At 38.8% G+C, this 22,288-nt stretch overlaps 1 protein-coding gene and 1 long non-coding RNA gene across 2 annotated transcripts in view; one reads left to right on the forward strand and one right to left on the reverse strand.

Moving 5' to 3' along the window:
- Window positions 1-21,600, forward strand: part of LOC133545212 (uncharacterized) — a 26,671-nt gene extending 5,071 nt beyond the window's left edge. The window contains exons 4-6 of the mRNA XM_061890603.1: window positions 13,757-13,833; window positions 13,918-14,148; window positions 21,491-21,600. Coding sequence (XP_061746587.1) covers window positions 13,757-13,833; window positions 13,918-14,148; window positions 21,491-21,535 — 353 coding nt within the window. The 3' untranslated portion in view covers window positions 21,536-21,600. The remainder of the gene's footprint in view (window positions 1-13,756; window positions 13,834-13,917; window positions 14,149-21,490) is intronic.
- Window positions 1-22,288, reverse strand: part of LOC133545213 (uncharacterized) — a 50,872-nt gene that overhangs the window by 21,328 nt on the left and 7,256 nt on the right. Inside the window, exon 2 of the long non-coding RNA XR_009804757.1 lies at window positions 13,751-13,838. This is a non-coding gene — a long non-coding RNA (uncharacterized LOC133545213). The remainder of the gene's footprint in view (window positions 1-13,750; window positions 13,839-22,288) is intronic.

Raw genomic sequence — 22,288 nt, forward strand, 5'->3', positions numbered from 1 at the left:
TTTGTGAAATATTTTTTCAAAATTATGATTCAAATTTTTTTTTTAAATATTCTGGCATATCTGGAAAATCTGTAGAATCAAATTTAAATCTTATTTCAAAGTCTTTGAATTTCTTTTAAAACTTTTGTTCTGGAAAATCTAGAAGAAATAATTTGTCTTTGTTAGAAATATATCTTGGTCCAATTTGTTATACATTCTAACAAAGTGCAGATTGGATTTTAACCTATTTAAAACATGTCATCAAAATTGTAAAATTAATCTTAATCAGGAATAATTACTAATGATGTTCCATAAATTATTTTTTAAATGTTTTCAAAAATATTCAAATTAGCTAGTTTTTCTTTGAATTTTTTTCGTTTGATTTTTGAAATTTAAGGAGTCTAAATTGAAGATAAACCCATCCATCCATCTATTTTCTACCGCTTATTCCCTTTCGGGGTCGCGGGGGGTGCTGGCGCCTATCTCAGCTACAATCGGGCGGAAGGCGGGGTACACCCTGGACAAGTCGCCACCTCATCACAGGGCCAACACAGATAGACAGACAACATTCACACTCACATTCACACAGTAGGGCCAATTTAGTGTTGCCAATCAACCTATCCCCAGGTGCATGTCTTTGGAAGTGGGAGGAAGCCGGAGTACCCGGAGGGAACCCACGCATTCACGGGGAGAACATGCTAACTCCACACAGAAAGATCCCGAGCCTGGATTTGAACCCAGGACTGCAGGACCTTCGTATTGTGAGGCAGACGCACTAACCCCTCTGCCACCGTGAAGCCCTTGAAGATAAACTATGTTTAAAAGAGAAGAAAAAAATGAAAATTAAATTTTGAAACATTGAAGATAAACTATGTTTCAAAATTTAATTTTAATTTTTTTCTTCTCTTTTAAACCGTTCAATTAAGTGTTTTTTTCATCATTTATCCTCTACAAAAAAACCTTCCGTAAAAGGAAAAAAAAATGTACGACGGAATGACAGACAGAAATACCCATTTTTTAAATACATATATAGATTTGATTATTAAAAGGTAAATTGAACAAATTGGCTATTTCTGACAATTTATTTAAGTGTGTATCAAACTGGTAGCCCTTCGCATTAATCAGTACCCAAAAAGTAGCTCTTGGTTTCAAAAAGGTTGGTGATCCCTGATCTACATTATACATCACATTCACGTATGAGCCAGTCTGCCCCACAACAGAATGATAAAGAAAAAGAAAGGAGCTTATTGATTACAACGTTGAAGTGAAGTGAAGTGAATTATATTTATATAGCGCTTTTCTCAAGTGACTCAAAGCGCTTTACATAGTGACTATACTGCATACATTTAATATTATTTAAATGCTAATAGAAATCAGCAAAATAATACAACTACTGTTTTGGCTTCATGTTCTGTGGTGTTTTACTCCCGGTCCAGTACTCTTATTTTGGTACTTTCACTTCCACTGTCTGTCCTCAGTACTAGCTCCCACACCTGTCCTTGTTTGGCAACCTGGACACACCTGAGCACGGTTGCTAATCAGTCTCCTATTTAACAATATTAATAATAATAATAATAGATTGTATTTGTAAAAAGCACTTTACAATGAGCAAACAACCTCAAAAAGCCAAAGTGTATTAAACAAAAATAAAAAGATAATAAAAATAAAAACTAGAACAGCCTAATAGCTAGAGCTAGTATTCATTTAGCTTAAAAAAGGCTTTTTTTTTAAAAATAAGGGTTTTTAAGCCTTTTAAAAAAATATCCAGTCTGTGGTGCCCTCAGGTGGTTAGGGAGAGCGTTCCACAGACTGGGATTTAGTTGGTTCATTGTTGTTGTCTGTCAGTTCTATAGGCCAGCCTCCCGTCTGTTGTACCTGCATATTGCTACGCTAAATATCCTGCAAGGGAATTTATGCGTTTATTTTAGACTTCCCTTTGTCCTTTCCTCCCGCTCCCCAGTGAGTGTGTTCCTTGTGTAGACATAAATAATGTTATTTTACGTTGGGACTACAATGGCAGACTCGCGCAAAGCACTAGGGGTAAATTTATGCCATATATAGATTATTCGTTGGCGTAGGGCTGGGCGATATATTGAATATACTCGATATATCGTGGATTTGTCTTTGTGCGATATAGAACATGACTATATCGGGATATTCGAGTATACGTTCTCACGCAGTTGCTTTTAGCTGCGGGCATTACACTACAGGCTCTTCTCACTCTTTCTTGTCTCTCCTTCTCACAGAGACGTAAAACAAGCGCACCTTCTTACATAGGTCACATACGTATACGCCCTCGCGGAGCAGAGAGGTGGCGGCATGGGTAACGTTAGCTGTGCTGCGAGTTGTAATACGATAGAAAGAAGGTGCGAATCTGGTAACAAATGAAGGAAGAATTAATTCCCAAGAAAAACAGCAGGGGGTCCATCGTCTGGCGGGGGTTTGGCTTCAAGCGGGAATATGTCGAACAGACAACCGTAATTTGTCAAGTGTGGGGCAAAAGCGTTGCTACAAAAAGTAGCAGCACTGCTAATTTGTAGCATCATTTAAAAAGTCACCCGCTAGAGAATGAAGAGTGTTTGAAACTCCGCATGTCAACATCTCCTTTCGGTGCCACAATAACAAAATGCCTAAGGAACCATTTCCACATCAACACCGTATGGAAAAAAAATAGTCAACAGAAGGAGATAACCTACCACCTAGCGAAGGACATACATTATTTGATTTCCTATTATGCAGCTCATTTTTATTTGACAGTTACTGAAATATCTTGTGTGACATCATGCACAAAAGTGCACTTTGTTTTAAACTATTGTAGCGGCATTCTGTACAAAAAGTGCACTTTAATTTAGTGTATATGTCATCTTAGTGACATCATGCACAAAAGTGCACTAATAGCTTGTTTTAAAATGTCTCTGACAATCGTGCACTGTTTTGAAATGACATGAATGTTTGTGCCACTGCTTAATAACTGTTTAATAAATACACTTTTGGTAAATTGACTTAGTTGGGATTTCCCTCTCTGCATGAAAGTTTAAAAGTAGCATATATTAATGCAGTATGAAGAAGAATGTTTGAATGTAGACACATAGAATCATCATACTGCTGTGATTATATGTGTCAAGTGTTCATTCAAGGCTAAGGCAAAACATGGAGATACCGCATTTCCTCGAATTGCCGCCGGGGCGCTGATTAATTTAAAACCTCTTCTCACTCCGGCGTTTACCAAAGGCATGCGGTAAATTTAGGCCTGCGCTTAAAAATTTGAGTGTGATGTAAGGATACTATCATCAAAAGCACATTTAATTAAAAAAAAGCCATATGGTCTTACCTTTACTTATAAATGAAGTCCATGCGCAGCTCCTTCTGATCAAAAGCATCGATAACTTGTTTACAGAAGTCTTCTTTCAGTTTTAAAAGTCTCTCTGTCTCAACGGAGATATTCCTTTATTACCTCCTGCTTCGATTGAAAGTCAAGTTTAGAAATCTGTTTTAATTTTAGATATGTAATCCTCCATGTTAAAAGTGCAAGCGAGAGGAAAAAATAAACACACGTTGCTCACTCTTGCTGCTTGTTGTCACTTCTTCTGCAGCCGAGTAGTCCCAAGAAGGATCACTAGCGCCCTCTACCACCAGGAGGCGGGAGTCATTTAATGACTCATATTTGACACACGCAGCTACGGTATGTTAATAACACATAGCTGCTTACTGTTCGTTTAAGCATATTCAATAGCTTGGACCTTAAATTCTACTGAATAGCTCGTAATCTTCTTCCCTTTATGCGATTTCTAATTATTGAAAATCAGCCTCCTCCATTTTGAAATTGATGACAAGGGAAGGGTCACTCGCGACGTGACGAGTTTGACCCGGCGGAAATTCTAGGCATATGCTAATTATTTTGCGAAACGAGTTTGACCCGGCGAAAATTCTAGACATGTGCTAGTAAAAATTATATTTTGCGGAACGAGTTTGACCCGGCGCTAATGCTAAGCATGCGCTAATTGTTTTGCGAAACGAGTTTGACCCGGTGGTAATTCTAGGTAGGCGCATACTATACACCCGGCGGCAATTCCAGGAAATACGGTATATATTGTGTATCGTGACATGGCCTAAAAATATCGAGATATTAAAAAAAGGCCCTACACTAACGATACTATTACTTGGATTTTACTGACGTCGAGCTCATTTAATGTGTGATGGTCAAGCTAACTGTGCTCTCAATGGGTACTCCGCGCCATTTAGCCTTTCTTGTGCTGTACGAATCGTTCGAATCCCGAATTGATAAAAGGTTTCTTCAATGTTCTTCGAGATGTACTCAAAAATGGCGGAAGAATGCAAGATGTTATTAAAAAACGACGAGAAATGCATGCAGCTCACTCTGCAGTCCGGTCCACTTATTCAGTGGCCTAGTGGGTAGAATGTACGCCCTAATATCGGTAGGTTGTGAGTTGAAACCCCGGCCGAGTAATACCAAAGACTATAAAAATGGGACCCATTACCTACCTGCTTGGCACTCAGCATCAAGGGTTGGAATTGGGGGTTAACGCAATAAAAATGATTCCCGGGCGCGGCCACCGCTGCCGCTCACTGCTCCCCTCACCTCCCAGGGGGTGAAAATGGAGATGGGTCAAATGCATGGAATAATTTCGCCACACCTGGTGTGTGTGACGATCATTGGTGCTTTAACTTTAAACTTTATCAAGGGAGCAGAGTGAAAAATGCATGAGTTTACAGTGAACACTCTGTTAAACGTTTGTTTGATATACTTTTAACGTATTATCTCGATATTTAAATTTCTGAAACCCACGTTTACTCGGTGAGTCTAAATAAAAGAAAGCACTGAGAAAAACCTAAAAGAGTAAAGCTTTTACAAAGAGAGCAATCATACAAACCCCGTTTCCATATGAGTTGGGAAATTGTTAGATGTAAATACAAACGGAATGCAATGATTTGCAAATCATTTTCAACCCATGTTTAATTTAATGCACAACATAGACAATATATTTGATGTTCCAACTCATAAACTTTATTTTTTTTTGCAAATAATTAACTTGGAAACTAATGGCTCCAACACGTGCCAAAGTAGTTGGGAAAGGATATGTTCACCACTGTGTTACATCACATTTTCTTTTAACAACACTCAATAAACATTTGGGAACTGAGGAAAGTAATTGTTGAAGCTTTGAAAGTGAAATTCTTTCCCGTCCTTGTTTTATGTAGAGCTTCAGTCCTTCAACAGTCCGAGATCTCTTCTGTCGTATTTTACGCTTCATAACACGCCACACATTTTCGATGGGAGACATGTCTGGACTGCAGGCGGGCCAGGAAAGTACCCGCACTCTTTTACTACGAAGCCACGCTGTTGTAACACGTGGCTTGGCATAGTCTTGCTGAAATAAGCAGGGGCGTCCATAATAAGGTTGCTTGGATGACAACATATGTTGCTCCAAAACCTGTATGGACCATTCAGCATTAGTGGTTCCTTCACAGATGTGTAAGTTACCCATGCCTTGGGCACTAATACACCCCCATACCATCACAGTATGCTAGCTTTTGAAATTCGCGCCTATAACAATCCGGATGGTTAGTTTCCTCTTTGTTCCGGAGGACACCACGTCCACAGTTTCCAAATATAATTTGAAATGTGGACTCGTCAGACCACAGAACACTTTTCCACTTTGCATCAGTCCATCTTAGATGAGCTCGGGCCCAGCGAAGCCGGCGGCGTTCCTTGGTGTTGATAAAAGAGTTTTGCTTTGCATAGCAGAGTTTTAACTTGCACTTACAGATGTAGCAACCAACTTTAGTTACTGACAGTGGTTTTATGAAGTGTTCATGTGGTGATATCCTTTACACACTGATGTCTGTTTTTGACGCAGTACCGCCTGATGGATCAAAGGTCTGTTATATCATCGCTTACGTGGAGTGATTTCTCCAGATTCTCTGAACCTTTTGATGATTTTACGGACCGTAGATGGTAAAATCCCTAAATTCCTTGCAATAGCTCGTTGAGAAATGTTCTAAAACTGTTTGATACTTTGCTTACAAATTGGTGACCCTCGCCCCATCCTCGTTTGTGATTTACTTAGCATTTCATGGAAGCTGCTTTTTACCCAATCATGGCACCCACCTGTTCCCAATTAGCCTGCACACCTGTGGGATGTTCCAAATAAGTGTTTGATGAGAATTTCTCAACTTTATCAGTATTTATTGCCACCTTTCACAACTTCTTTGTCACGTGTTGCTGGCATCAAATTCTAAAGTTAATGATTTGCAAAAACAAAAAATGTTTATCAGTTTGAACATCAAATATGTTGTCTTTGTAGCATATTCATCTGAATATGGGTTGAAAATGATTTTCAAATCATTGTATTCCGTTTATATTTACATCTAACACAATTTCCCAACTCATATGGAAACGGGGTTTGTAAATGACGTTGTTAGCACACACACAAAATGTTGACATGTACGGTTATATTTTGATGAAAAACACGCTACTCGTAAAAGGGCGTGTGCAAAAGCATCAAACATAGCATTTTAGCTGCCAAGTGAAATCATGAAATGCAATCTTACCCGAGCAAAAACGATGCATATTTATCCGGGGGAGAGTGTTGAGGCCAATTTCCTTGACCCAGCCACACACAAAGGACTTGTAGACCTCCATGATTTTCCAAGTTTCCATCTTTTTTGTCGTGTAGAATAGCGTCTGGAGCACAATAGTTTGATATGTCTGAGAATGCAACCGGCGTATAATCCTTGGTATCACTCCACAAATCATATTTTGATAAAGTATAAGGATCTATTCCATTGCATAGTTTGTTTTTTTGCAGGAAGATTTAAGCCTATTTTACACTCCGATAGTTTGCACGCTGCTTGCTGTACAACAGCCATCTTAGCTTGGTTGACCTTGGCATTGTCTCGCTGAAATAAGCAGGGGCGTCCATAATAACGTTGCTTGGATGGCAACAAAACCTGTATGTACCTTTCAGCATTAATGGTGCCTTCACAGACGTGTAAGTTACCCATGCCTTGGACACTAATACACCCTCATGCCATCACATATGCAGGCTTTTGAAATTTGCGCCTATAAAATTGGTTCTTTTCCCTCTTTGTTCCGGAGGACACGACGTCCAGAGTTTCCAAAAACCATTTGAAATGTGGACTGGTCAGACCACAGAACACTTTTCCACTTTACATCAGTCCATCTTAGATGAGCTCGGGCCCAGCGAAGCCGGGGGCGTTTCTGGGTGTTGTTGATAAATGGGTTTGGCTTTGCATAGTAGAGTTTCAACTTGCATTTACAGATGTAGCGACGAACTGTAGTTACTGACAATGGTTTTATGACGTGTTCCTGAGCCTGTGTCGTGATATCTTTTACACACTGATGTTGCTTTTTGATGCAGCACCGCCTGAGGGAAGTAATATTTGTAATATCGCTTACATTCAGTGATTTCTCCAGATTCTCTGAACCTTTTGATGATATTACGGACCGTAGATGGTGAAATCCCTAATTTCCCTGCAATAGCTCGTTGAAAACAGTTTTTAAACTGTTCAACAATTGTTCACAAATTGGTGACCCTCGCCCCATCCTTGATTGTGAAAGACTGAGCATTTCATGGAAGCTGTTTTTATACCCAATCATGGCACCCACCTGTTCCCAATTAGCCTGTTCACCAGTGGGATGCTCCAAATAAGTGTTTGATGAGCATTCCTCAACTTTCTCAGTCTTCTTTGCCACTTGTGCCAGCTTTTTTGAAACATGTTGCAGGTATCAAATTCCAAATGAGCTAATATTTGCAAAAAAATAACGTTTTTAAGTTCGAACGTTAAATATATTGTCTTTGCAATCAATTCAATTGAATATAAGTTGAAAAGGATTTGCAAATCATTGAATTCTGTTTTTATTTACATCTAACACAACGTGCCAACTTCGCCAGTAGTCCAGACTTGTCTACCGTTGAAAATGTTTGGCGCATTATGAAGCCTAAAATACCACAACTTAAGCTGTACGTCAAGCAAGAATGGAAAAGAATTCCACCTGAAAAGCTTCAAAAATTGGTCTCAGTTCCCAAACGTTTACTGAGTGTTTTTAAAAGGAAAGGCCATGTAACACAGTGGTAAAAATGTTCCCGTGCCAACTTGTCTGCAATGTGTTGCTGCCATTAAATTATAAGTTAAAATTCAGTTTGAACATTAAATATCTCGTGTTCGCGGTGTATTCAATTGAATATACAGTGGGGCAAAAAAGGTATTTAGTCAGCCAGCGATTGTGCAAGTTCTCCCACTTAAAAAGATGACAGAGGTCTGTCATTTTCATCATAGGTACACTTCAACTGTGACAGACAGAATGTGAAGAAAAAATCCAGGAATTCACATTGTAGGAATTTTAAAGAATTTATTTGTAAATTATGGTGGAAAATAAGTATTTGGTCAACCATTCAAAGCTCTCACTGATGGAAGGAGGTTTTGGCTCCAAATCTCACGATACATGGCCCCATTCATTCTTTCCTTAACACGGATCAATGGTCCTGTCCCCTTAGCAGAAAAACAGCCCCAGATCATGATGTTTCCACCCCCATGCTTCACAGTAGGTATGGTGTTCTTGGGATGCAACTCAGTATTCTTCTTCCTCCAAACACGACGAGTTGAGTTTATACCAAAATGGATACATGGATGATACAGCAGAGGATTGGGAGAATGTCATGTGGTCAGATGAAACCAAAATAGAACTTTTTGGTATAAACTCAACTCGTCGTGTTTGGAGGACGAAGAATACTGAGTTGCATCCCAAGAACACCACACCTACTGTGAAGCATGGGGGTGGAAACATCATGCTTTGGGGCTGTTTTTGTTGCGATCCGCTACTCGGATCACTACATATTCTTGCTTATTGTTTCTTTTCTGTATCACATTTTGTAGTCTGACCTCTTTATTTCCTGTTTAGTCCGTCACCATGGTTATTCATTGATTTCACCTGCTACTCACAGTCCCGCACACCTGCAACAGATAATCACCTCCCTATATAAGCCTTCCTCTTTTGTTTGATCAGCCTGGGACTGTAGTTTGCTTTCATGCAACTCTACGATTGTTTATGTGTTTTTTTCGCTAGCTCATATGCTAACCCACTTGCTATTTATAGCTCTCATGCTAATTGTATTTGTTTTACATTTTGTGCCTTCGTTCCAAGTTTTATTTTATCTGCTTATCTTCCTAGCCTTCGATCCTAGCGCTTTTGTTTGCCTTTTCTTAGCTCCAGTGTTTTTGTTTCCTAGCTCCTTTTGTTAAATAAATCCTTATTTCTTACCTTTTGCTGTGTTCATGCTGACGCATTGACTGAGGAACAAATCAGGCATCACAATGCCGACCAGGCGTAATAGTTTTTCTGCTAAGGGGACAGGATGATTGATCCGTGTTAAGGAAAGAATGAATGGGGCCATGTATCGTGAGATTTTGAGCCAAAACCTCCTTTGAACGGTTGACCAAATACTTATTTTCCACCATAATTTACAAATAAATTTTTTAAAATTCCTACAATATGAATTCCTGGATTTTTTTTTCCCACATTCTGTCTCTCACAGTTGAAGTGTACCTATGATGAAAATTACAGACCTCTGTCATCTTTTGAAGTGGGAGAACTTGCACAATCGGTGCCTGACTAAATACTTTTTTGCCCCACTGTAAGTTGAAACGGCTTTGCAAATCATTGTATCGGAGTTCAATCCCGGGCTCGGGGTCTTTGTGTGGAGTTTGCACGTTCCCTCCGGGTACCCTGGCTTCCTCTAAAGACATGCACCTGGGGATAGGTTGATTGGCAACACTAAATTGGCCCTAGTGTGTCAATGTGAATGTTTTTCTATCTGTGTTGGCCCTGTGATGAGGTGGCGACTTGTCCAGGGTGTACCGAACGCAGCTGAGATAGGCTCCAGCAACCTCGAAAGGGACAAGCGGTATAAAATGGACGGATTTTTTTTTCTTTCTTATACAAACTTAGCATTCAGACAGTTTTAAAACAAATGTGTAAATAAGCTAGAAACACTGCAAACATTATGCATGTTCAAGAAAGGCCTGAATAAATCCTATTCTGTTTTTATTTACCATTTACACAACGCGCCAACTTCACTGGTTTTGGATTTTGTATATTTTATCATAACAAATTGTTAGTTGCTTTTCCTAGACTACTTTTGTATGTGTGCACGCCTTTCCCTGTGCGTAGATGTTGACAAGGCACGTTGAGTAACAGCCGCGAACACCTATCATTTATTTCCAAATATATTTATTTTTTGGCTTACATTAACTTAGCATTCAGACAGTTTTGTAACAAATGTGTAAATAAGCAAGAAACACTGCAAACATTATGCATGTTCAAGGAAGGGTTGAGGATGGTGATGATGAGGAATACAGGACACTAGTGGAGGACTTTGTCACATGGTGTGGAAAGAACCACCTCCAGCTCAATGTGACGAAGACCAAGGAGCTGGTTGTGGACCTGGGAAGGAGGAGGAGTACTCCGGCGACCCCCGTTTCCATCCGGGGGGTGGATGCGGACATGGTAGAGGATTATAAATACCTCGGAGTACACATGGACAACAAGCTGAATGGGTCAAAACACGCTGAGGGGTCACCAACCTTTTTTGAAACCAAGAGCTACTTCTTGGGTACTGATTAATGCGAAGGGCTACCAGTTTGATACACACTTAAATAAATTGCCAGAAATAGCCAATTTGCTGAATTTACCTTTAATAAATAAATCTATTTATGTAAAAAAAATGTGTATTTTTGTCTGTCATTCCGTCATACATTTTTTTTCCTTTTATGGAAGTTTTTTTGAAGAGAATAAATGATGAAAAAAAACACCTAATTGAACAATTTAAAAGAGGAGAAAACACGAAAAAAATTAAAATTAAATTTTGAAAACAGTTTATCTTCAATTTCGACTCTTTAAAATTCGACAGAAAAAAAATGGAGAAAAACTAGCTAATTCGAATGTGAAATATGTTTATATAGCACTTTTCTCTAGTGACTCAAAGCGCTTTACATAGTGAAACCCAATATCTAAGTTACATTTAAACCAGTGTGGGTGGCACTGGGAGCAGGTGGGTAAAGTGTCTTGCCCAAGGACACAACGGCAATGACTAGGATGGTGGAAGCGGGAATCGAACCTGCAACCCTCAAGTTGCTGGCACGGCCACTCTACCAACCGAGCTATGCCAAATCTTTTTGGAAAAATTAAAACAAGAATTTTTGGAACATCATTAGTAATTTTTCCTGATTAAGATTAATTTTAGAATGTTGATGACATGTTTTAAATAAGTTAAAATCCAATCTGCACTTTGTTAGAATATATAACAAATTGGACCAAGCTATATTTCTAACAAAGACAAATCATTATTTCTTCGAGATTTTCCAGAACAAAATTTTTTTAAGAAATTCAAAAGACTTTGAAATAAGATTTAAATTTGATTCTACAGATTTTCTAGATTTGCCAGAATATATATATTTTTTAATTTTAATCCTAATAAGTTTGAAGAAATATTTCACAAATATTCTTCGTTGAAAAACAGAAGCTAAATGAAGAATTAAATTAAAATGTATTTATTATTCTTTACAATAAACAAAACAAAACTTGAACATTGATTTAAATTGTCAAGAAAGAAGAGGAAGCAATTTGAACGGTAAAAAGATATATGTGTTTAAAAATCCTAAAATTATTTCTAAGGTTGTATTTTTTCTCTAAAATTGTCTTTCTGAAAGTTATTAAAAGCAAAGTATAAAATTATTGAATTTATTTAAACAAGTGAAGACCAAGTCTTTCAAATATTTTCAAATTCCATTTGAGTTTTGTCTCTCTTAGAATTAAAAATGTCGAGCAAAGCGAGACCAGCTTGCTAGTAAATAAATAGAATTTAAAAAATAGAGGCAGCTCACTGGTAAGTGCTGCTTTTTGAGCTATTTTTAGAACTGGCCAGCAGGCTACTCATCTGGTCCTTATGGGCTACCTGGTGCCCGCGGGCACTGTGTTGGTGACCCCTGATCTACAAGAAGGGACAGAGCCGCCTCTACTTCCTCAGGAGGCTAGGATCCTTCAACGTCTGTACAAAGATGTTGAAGATGTTCTACGAGTCGGTGGTGGCGGGCGCCTTCTTGTACGCCGTGGCCTGCTGGGGCAGCGGGCTGAGAGTGAAGGACGCAAACAGACTGGACAAGTTGGTAGAGAAGGCCAGTAACGTGGTGGGAGTGGAGCTGGACTCTCTGGCGGTGGTGTCAGACAGGAGAAGTCTAGCAAAACTCCTAGCCATTATGGACAACACCTCCCACCCACTACACTCGGACCTTGCAGAGAGAATGAGCACATTCAGTGGAAGGCTCAGACTCCCTAAATGCAACACGGAACGAAGAAAAGAGGTCCTTCATACCGACAGCCATCAGACTGTATAATGCATATGTTCCTTGACTGCACTTAAATGTAGAATATATTTATATTATTCATATTTTTTATATATCAGGGGTCACCAACGCGGTGCCCGTGAGCACCAGGTAGCCCGTAAGGACCAGACGAGTAGCCCGCTGACCTTTTCTAAAAGTAGCTCGAATAGCAGCACTTACCAGTGAGCTGCCTCAATTTTTTTTTTAAAATGTTATTTATTTACTAGCAAGCTGGTCTCGCTTTGCTCGGCATTTTTAATTTTAAGAGGGATAAAACTCAAATAGAATTTGAAAATCCAAGAAAATATTTTAAAGACTTGGTCTTCACTTGTTTGAATAATTTTTTTTTTCTTTTTTACTTTACTTCTTATAAATTTCAGAAAGACAATTTTAGAGAAAAAAATACAACCTTAAAAATGATTTTAGGATTTTTAAACACATATACCTTTTTACCTTTTAAATTCCTTCCTCTTCTTTCCTGACAATTTAAATCAATGTTCAAGTATTTTTTTTTTATTGTAAAAAATAATTTAAAACATTTAATTTAATTCTTAATTTTAGCTTGTTTTTTCAAAAAAGAATATTTGTGAAATATTTCTTCAAACTAATGATTAAAATTCCCAAAAAATATTCTGGCAAATCTACAAAATCTGTAGAATCAAATTTAAATCTTAATTCAAAGTCTTTTGAATTTCTTTTAACATTTTTGTTCTGGAAAATCTAGAAGTAATTATGATTTGTCTTTGTTAGAAATATAGCTTGGTCCAATTTGTTATACACTCTAATCAAGTGCAGATTGGATTTTAACCTATTTAAAACATGTCATCAAAATCACTAAAATGTATCTTAAATCAGGAAAATTTACTAATGATGTTCCTTGAATTATTTTCTTAATCTTTTCAAAAAGATTCGAATTAGCTAGTTTTTCTTTTCTTTTTTTCGGTTGAATTTAGAATTTTAGAGAGTCAAAATTGAAGATAAACTATGTTTCAAATTTTATTTTCATCATTTATTCTCTACAAAAAAAAGGAAAAAAAATGCACGACGGAATGACAGACAGAAATACCCATTTTTGTTTTGTATACATATAGATTTATTTATTTATTAAAGGTAAATCAAGCACATTTTTTAAGTGTGTATCAAACTGGTAGCCCTTCGCCTTAATCAGTACCCAAGAAGTAGCTCTTGGTTTCAACAAGGTTGGTGACCCCTGATATGTATATGTCATATATTATTTATTATTATTATTGTTTATTGTGAGTGAACTGTGGTGCTGAATTTCGCCCAGGGATCAATAAAGTACTTTCTATTCTATCTAATAAATCCTATTGATGTGACTTTTGTGTACCTATAGTTGCAGACGCTGCATCAGAGCCGTGCTGGTACTGCCTCAGGTCTCTAGAGCAGGACTATATTCTCCGAGCTCCTCAGGTTGCCTGAAAAAAACAACACAAAATACATTGAGATAAAATGATCAAAGCATAAATGGCTACTTTGTGCACTCTTGTTCTGCAGCCGGACTCGGATCCTTTGTCGCCACTGCCCTCTGGCGGCCAAAAGGTGAGCTACCAGACGGACCCCCGCCCCCACTTCGGCGTGGCTTGGTCCTCCCACTCGACCTGTCGCCCTCTGTGGGGCAGCGAGGGCCCCAGCTGGGGCCAGAGGAGCCCGGATGATGCCGGGGAGACGCACACCTGCCCGCACTGCCACCTGGGACTGCCTGCTGACACGCTGAGCTGGCATGAGGTGAAACACACTTTATTCTACACGTGCACAACCCAATAAGCAGGGGTGTCCAAAGTGTGGCCCGCAGCTCATTTTTTAACATTTCATAAATATCTTTACAGAAAAAAAAAGTGGAATAAAAGAGCAAAAGTTAAAGTACCATTACCCTCCTCATTTGACTCATCCCTGTGACGTTTGGGTAGCATGGTGATAAGGATGCGTTCTTCCAAGGATGCAGATCAGGCTTGGACACAGCGTGAGGTAAGAAATAATGATTTATTCAACTAGAAACAGTAGAGAACAGAAAACGTGCACAAATCATAAAAAGGCAAAACAAAAACTACTAGCATGAGAGCTAGAGGAGCATAAGCTTAGCGCGGAAGCTAGCAAGTACAAAGTGGAGTCGGAGTCGTCGCGTTACGAAGCGAGGACGAGTCAACTGAAAAGGCAGGCTTAAATAAGGAGAGGAATTACAAACAGGCGTGAGTCCGGAAATAAGAAGCGGGTGACACCAATGCGTGGCTACGGCAACAGAACAAACAGGAACTAAGGAAGTCAAACACTAACAAGACATAATACAAAAACGGAACAAAACCACAATATGACACGGTCCGGGTAGCGGATCACGACAACCCCCTGGTAGGTGAGGGGAGCAGTGAGCAACACACTCCGTAATCATTTTGGTGATGTAACCCCCAATTCCAACCCTTGATGCCGAGTGCCGATGGGTCCCATTTTTATAGTCTTTGGTATGACTCAGCCAGGGTTTGAACTCACGACCTACCAATCTCAGGCCGGACACTCTAACCCAGGGGTCACCAACCTTTTTGAAACCAAGAGCTACTTCTTGGGTACTGATTAATGCGAAGGGCTACCAGTTTGATACACACTTAAGTTGCCATAAATAGCCAATTTGCTCAATTTACCTTTAATAAATACATATATATCTATATATATATAAAAAGGGTATTTCTGTCTGTCAATCCGTCGTACATTTTTTTTCCTTTTACAAAAAGTTTTTTGTAGAGAATAAATGATGAAAAAACACTTAAACAGTTTAGAAAGAGGAGAAAACAGGAAAAAAATGAAAATTAAATTTTTAAACATACTTTATCTTCAATTTCGACTCTTTAAAATTCAAAACTTCAACCAAAAAAAAGGAGAGAAAAACTAGCTATTTCGAAATTTTGGGGAAAAAATAAAAAAAATTTAAGGAACATTATTAGTCATTTTTCCTGATTAAGTTTAATTTTAGAATTTTGATGACATGTTTTAAATAGGTTAAAATCCAATCTGCACTTTGTTAGAATATATAACAAATTGGACCGAGCTATATTTCTAACAAAGACAAATCATTATTTCTTCTAGATTTTCCAGAACAAAAATTTTGAAAGAATTTCAAAATACTCTGAAATAAGATCTAAATTTGATTCTAAAGATTTTCTAGATTTGTTAGGATATTTTTTTGAATTTTAATCATAATAAGTTTGAAGAAATATTTCAAAAATATTCTTTGTCGAAAAAACAGAAGCTAAAATGAAGAATTAAATTAAAATGTATTTATTATTCTTTACAATAAAAAAAATAAATGTACTTGAACATTGATTTTAATTGTCAGGAAAGAAGAGGAAGGAATTTAAAAGGTAAAAAGGTATATGTGTTGAAAAATCCTAAAATAATTTTTAAGGTTGTATTGTTTCTCTAAAATTGTCTTTCTGAAAGTCATAAGTAAAAAAATTAATTAATTTATTCAAACAAGTGAAGACAGAGTCTTTAAAATATTTTCTTGGATTTTCAAATTCTATTTGAGTTTTATTCTCTTAGAATTAAAAATGTCGAGCAAAGTGAGACCAGCTTGCTAGTAAATAAATAAAGTTTAAAAAATAGAGGCAGCTCACTGGTAAGTGCTGCTATTTGAGCTATATTTAGAACAGGCCAGCGGGCGACTCATCTGGTCCTTACAGGCTTCTTGGTGCCCGCGGGCACCACGTTGGTGACCCCTGGTTTAACCACAAGGCCACTGAGCAGGTGAAATATGATGAGAATAAGTTGCAATATTGACTGATTGTTTTACTCTAAATCTGTCATTGCTCAATAAATAATAATGAATCAAAATTAATGTTGTTGTGAATTATTTACCAGGGATGTTAATCTTTGGGCAACTAATAATTCGATCTGAGTCTAATTAAAAAATGGTTGCAGGTTTGAAACACCCATTCTGGTTGCGTGGAAATGGCCTGAAAACCTATATTCTTTCAAATTGATTCTTATAAAAATAATCTCCTATATTTAATTTTCAAAAATCGATTAAAAAAAAATATGAGTTGATTTTGAAATCGGGATGAATAAGGAATCGCTATTCGGATGGGATTAGATTTTTTGGGTGTCCATCCATCCATTTCCTACCGCTTATTCCCTTTTTAGGGTTGCGGGGGGCGCTGGCGCCTATCTCAGCTACAATCGGGCGGAAGGCGGAGTACACCCTGGACAAGTCGCCATCTCATCGCATAATGTTTTTGGTGTACCACTAGTATTTATACTTCTCATCAAATATTTTAATTTTTTCCGCAAGAAAACATAACATATTTAGTATTTTTGCCATAGAAACAGGGTTTTCTTTAACAAAAAGGGGCATAAAACACTAAAAAAATTCTAACTTTGAGTCAACGGATAGATCTGAAGTAGGAATGTCCGATAATATCGGACTGCCGATAAATGCTTTAAAATGTAATGTCGGAAATTATCGGTATCGGTTTCAAAAAGTAAGATTCATGACTTTTTTAAACGCCGCTGTGTACAAGGACGTAGGGAGAAGTACAGAGCGCCAATAAACCTTAAAAGTCACATAATAGCTACGGCTGTACACACACACACACACACACACACACACACACACACACACACACACACACACACACACACACACAAGTGAATGCAACGCATACTTGGTCAACAGCCATACAGGTCACACTGAGGGTAGCCATATAAACAACTTTAACACTGTTCCAAATATGCGCCACACTGAACCCACACCAAACAAGAATGACAAACACATTTCGGGAGAACATCCGCACCGTAACACAACAGAACAAGTACCCAGAGCATGTCCCAAATTCCAAGCTGCTGTTTTGAGGCATCTTAAGAAAAAAAATAATGCACTTTGTGACTTCAATAAAAAAAAATATGGCAGTGCCATGTTGGCATTTTTTCCCCATAACTGGAGTAGATTTTTTGGGGAAAACGTTACATTGTTTAATGCATCCAGAGGGGAATCACAACAAAATTAGGCATAATGTGTTAATTCCACGACTGCATGTATGGGTATCGGCTGATATCGGTATCGGTAATTAAGAGTTGTACAATATCGGAATATCGGCAAAAAAAGCCATTATCGGACATCTCTAATCTGAAAGTTAAAAAAAATAATACGACTTGTTTTAAGACGTCAATGCCTGAGACTCTATAGCAGACCTGGGCAAATTGAGTTAAGCTTTTCAATCCGGCCCTGCCAGACATTCCCAAATATTTTTTTTTAGATCTTTAAGATGGAAACTGTAGCTGCCATTATGATCTTTTCAAATGACCGTAAGTCTTATTATTTCAATGGTTGGAATCTGCGCTTTTGCATGAAATACTAGTGACTATGGTCATCGAATTAGTGACCATGGTCATCTAATTAGTGACCATGGTCATCTAATTAGTGACCATGGTCATCGAATTAGTGACCATGGTCATCTAATTAGTGACCATGGTCATCGAATTAGTGACCATGGTCATCGAATTAGTGACCATGGTCATCGAATTAGTGACCATGGTCATCTAATTAGTGACCATGGTCATCTAATTAGTGACCATGGTCATCTAATTAGTGACCATGGTCATCGAATTAGTGACCATGGTCATCGAATTAGTGACCATGGTCATCTAATTAGTGACCATGGTCATCTAATTAGTGACCGTGGTCATCTAATTAGTGACCGTGGTCATCTAATTAGTGACCATGGTCATCTAATTAGTGACCATGGTCATCGAATTAGTGACCATGGTCATCTAATTAGTGACCATGGTCATCTAATTAGTGACCATGGTCATCTAATTAGTGACCATGGTCATCTAATTAGTGACCATGGTCATCGAATTAGTGACCATGGTCATCGAATTAGTGACCATGGTCATCGAATTAGTGACCATGGTCATCGAATTAGTGACCATGGTCATCGAATTAGTGACCATGGTCATCTAATTAGTGACCATGGTCATCTAATTAGTGACCATGGTCATCTAATTAGTGACCATGGTCATCTAATTAGTGACCATGGTCATCGAATTAGTGACCATGGTCATCGAATTAGTGACCATGGTCATCGAATTAGTGACCATGGCCATCGAATTAGTGACCATGGCCATCGAATTAGCGACCATGGCCATCTAATTAGCGACCATGGCCATCGAATTAGCGACCATGGCCATCTAATTAGCGACCATGGCCATCGAATTAGCGACCATGGTCATCTAATTAGCGACCATGGTCATCTAATTAGCGACCATGGTCATCTAATTAGCGACCATGGTCATCTAATTAGCGACCATGGTCATCTAATTAGCGACCATGGTCATCTAATTAGCGACCATGGTCATCTAATTAGCGACCATGGTCATCTAATTAGCGACCATGGTCATCGAATTAGCGACCATGGTCATCTAATTAGCGACCATGGTCATCTAATTAGCGACCATGGTCATCTAATTAGCGACCATGGTCATCGAATTAGCGACCATGGTCATCGAATTAGCGACCATGGTCATCGAATTAGCGACCATGGTCATCGAATTAGCGACCATGGTCATCGAATTAGCGACCATGGTCATCGAATTAGCGACCATGGTCATCGAATTAGCGACCATGGTCATCGAATTAGCGACCATGGTCATCGAATTAGCGACCATGGTCATCGAATTAGCGACCATGGCCATCGAATTAGCGACCATGGCCATCGAATTAGCGACCATGGCCATCGAATTAGTGACCATGGCCATCTAATTAGCGACCATGGCCATCGAATTAGCGACCATGGTCATCGAATTAGCGACCATGGTCATCGAATTAGCGACCATGGTCATCTAATTAGCGACCATGGCCATCGAATTAGTGACCATGGCCATCTAATTAGCGACCATGGCCATCGAATTAGTGACCATGGTCATCGAATTAGCGACCATGGCCATCGAATTAGTGACCATGGCCATCTAATTAGCGACCATGGCCATCGAATTAGCGACCATGGTCATCGAATTAGCGACCATGGTCATCGAATTAGCGACCATGGTCATCTAATTAGCGACCATGGCCATCGAATTAGCGACCATGGTCATCGAATTAGCGACCATGGTCATCTAATTAGCGACCATGGCCATCGAATTAGTGACCATGGCCATCTAATTAGCGACCATGGCCATCGAATTAGTGACCATGGTCATCGAATTAGCGACCATGGCCATCGAATTAGTGACCATGGCCATCTAATTAGCGACCATGGCCATCGAATTAGCGACCATGGTCATCGAATTAGCGACCATGGTCATCGAATTAGCGACCATGGTCATCTAATTAGCGACCATGGCCATCGAATTAGTGACCATGGTCATCTAATTAGTGACCATGGTCATCGAATTAGTGACCATGGTCATCGAATTAGTGACCATGGTCATCGAATTAGTGACCATGGTCATCGAATTAGTGACCATGGTCATCGAATTAGTGACAATGGTCATCGAATTAGTGACTATGGTCATCGAAGTCACAGCAGCTCAGACGAGGTACCAAGCTGTGTGGGTGGGGAGCGTTTCCACAGAGTGTTTCCAGAACAGCCAGCCTGAAATGCGGGTCTTAGGGACAGACACAGAAGGAGATTTTTACAACGAAGTTCAAACGCTTTAATAATGTTTCCCGTTCATATTTCGCTGTTTTTGTCGCATTTTGCTTGACTGTAAAATATGTCGATTGAGAGGCGATGTGAAGCTCAACTTGTCGTGTTTGGAGGACGAAGAATACTGAGTTGCATCCCAAGAACACCACACCTACTGTGAAGCATGGGGGTGGAAACATCATGCTTTGGGGCTGTTTTTGTTGCGATCTCCTACTCTGATCACTACATATTCTTGCTTATTGTTTCTTTTCTGTATCACATTTTGTAGTCTGACCTCTTTATTTCCTGTTTAGTCCGTCCCCATGGTTATTCATTGATTTCACCTGCTACTCACAGTCCCGCACACCTGCAACAGATAATCACCTCCCTATATAAGCCTTCCTCTTTTGTTTGATCAGCCTGGGACTCTAGTTTGCTTTCATGCAACTCTACGACTGGTTTGTGTTTTCTCGCTAGCTCATATGCTAACCTACTTGCTATTTTTAGCTCATGCTAATTGTATTTGTTTTACATTTTTTGCCTTCGTGCCAAGTTTTAGTTTATCTGCTTATCTTCCTAGCCTTCGATCCTAGCGCTTTTGTTTGCCTTTTCTTAGCTCCAGTGTTTTTGTTTCCTAGCTCCTTTTGTTAAATAAATCCTTATTTCTTACCTTTTGCTGTGTTCATGCTGACGCATTCACCGACCAGGCGTAATAGTTTTTCTGCTAAGGGGACAGGACGATTGATCCGTGTTAAGGAAAAAATGAATGGGGCCATGTATGGGGCCTCCTTCCATCAGTGAGAGCTTTGAATAGTTGACCAAATCCTTATTTTCCACCATAATTTACAATTAAATTCTTTAAAATTCCTACAATGTGAATTCCTGGATTTTTTTTTCACATTCTGTCTCTCACAGTTGAAGTGTACCTATGATGAAAATGACAGACCTCTGTCATCATTTGAAGTGGGAGAACTTGCACAATCGCTGGCTGACTAAATCCTTTTTTGCCCCACTCTATCTTGTCAATATTCAGTGTTTTATCATTCGTAATTAATATTGTAAATCACACATTTGTTATTTTCATGTAAAAACTAAAAAAAAAAATCTAACTCCATTCCGTTCTTTAAGGCCGTCTGTCATAACGTTTTTAGCATTCAGAAATTATTGTGAGGTTTTGTATTAGTGTTCCTAAAAATAGATATACCGGCCCCCCCAGACACATTTTATTTTCCTCCCGAGGCAAAATAATTGCCTGGCCCTGCCCTGTAGGGACCTTTAATGTTGATTAAAAATTGAGGGGAGCTCTAATGGTTACAATATATATTCTATTGGTTTTGAAATTGAAAAGTATCAAAAATGGGCCCCGGTGCAGCTCTCAGTGGAAACAATTTGGACACCCCCTCCAATATGACATTAAAAGGTGCAAATGTGTGACAGATTGACGTCTCTCTCTGCAGACAAAGTGTCTTCTTTTTGATGGGATGAAGAGCTCAAGCAAATGAAAAAAAATTAAATTGTATGTTTTGTGTCATTACTGGTGCTAATAAAATGTGCTTATTCCATTGTTTACGTTGTAATGATTATTGTGCAAAAAGTAAGTAAGTAAAGGAGTTATGGACGGATCAGTTATTTTGTCTGTTTACTGTTTTTTTCCCTGTGCGCTGTTTTGTGCGGCTGATTGGCAACTGGCCACACCTGGTGTCAATAGGCCCGCTCCTATTCTAGCTGTTTTGTTCCTCCAGTCAGGGCTGGATTATTGTATTGTCATGTCTTGTCGATGACTTCCGTATTGTCACCCCTGCCGTGTCGTTTCATGTCGAGTCATTGCAGCGTAGCTGTAAGCTATCTTTCGGTATCTGTTTGTAGCTTACTGTTTTTTGTTCCCTGCTTCCGTTTTGTTTTCACTCTACAAGTAACGACTTCTGTTTTCCTGTTTGCTAGCTGCTAGTTTCCACGCTAGGCCCCTTTTTGTTTATTGCTAGCTTCCATGCTAAAGACCCTTTTGTTTGTTATCCGCCCACGTGTGCGCTTTGTTTTTGCACCCTTTGTTTGGTTCTAGTATTTTATTTTAAAACCATGTTTCCTTATTCAATGCCTGCCTCCGTCTCTGCATCTTGGGGTTTGTCAACAACAAACTTTGACACATGCGCTGATATTGATACTTTACTAATAACTTAGACCAGTGTTTTTCAACCTTTTTTGACGGAAGGCACATTTTTGCCATTAAAAAATCCGGAGGCACACCACCAGCAGAA

The sequence above is a fragment of the Nerophis ophidion genome, linkage group LG28 (assembly GCF_033978795.1).
Source record: "Nerophis ophidion isolate RoL-2023_Sa linkage group LG28, RoL_Noph_v1.0, whole genome shotgun sequence".
Taxonomy (NCBI): Eukaryota; Metazoa; Chordata; class Actinopteri; order Syngnathiformes; family Syngnathidae; genus Nerophis; species Nerophis ophidion.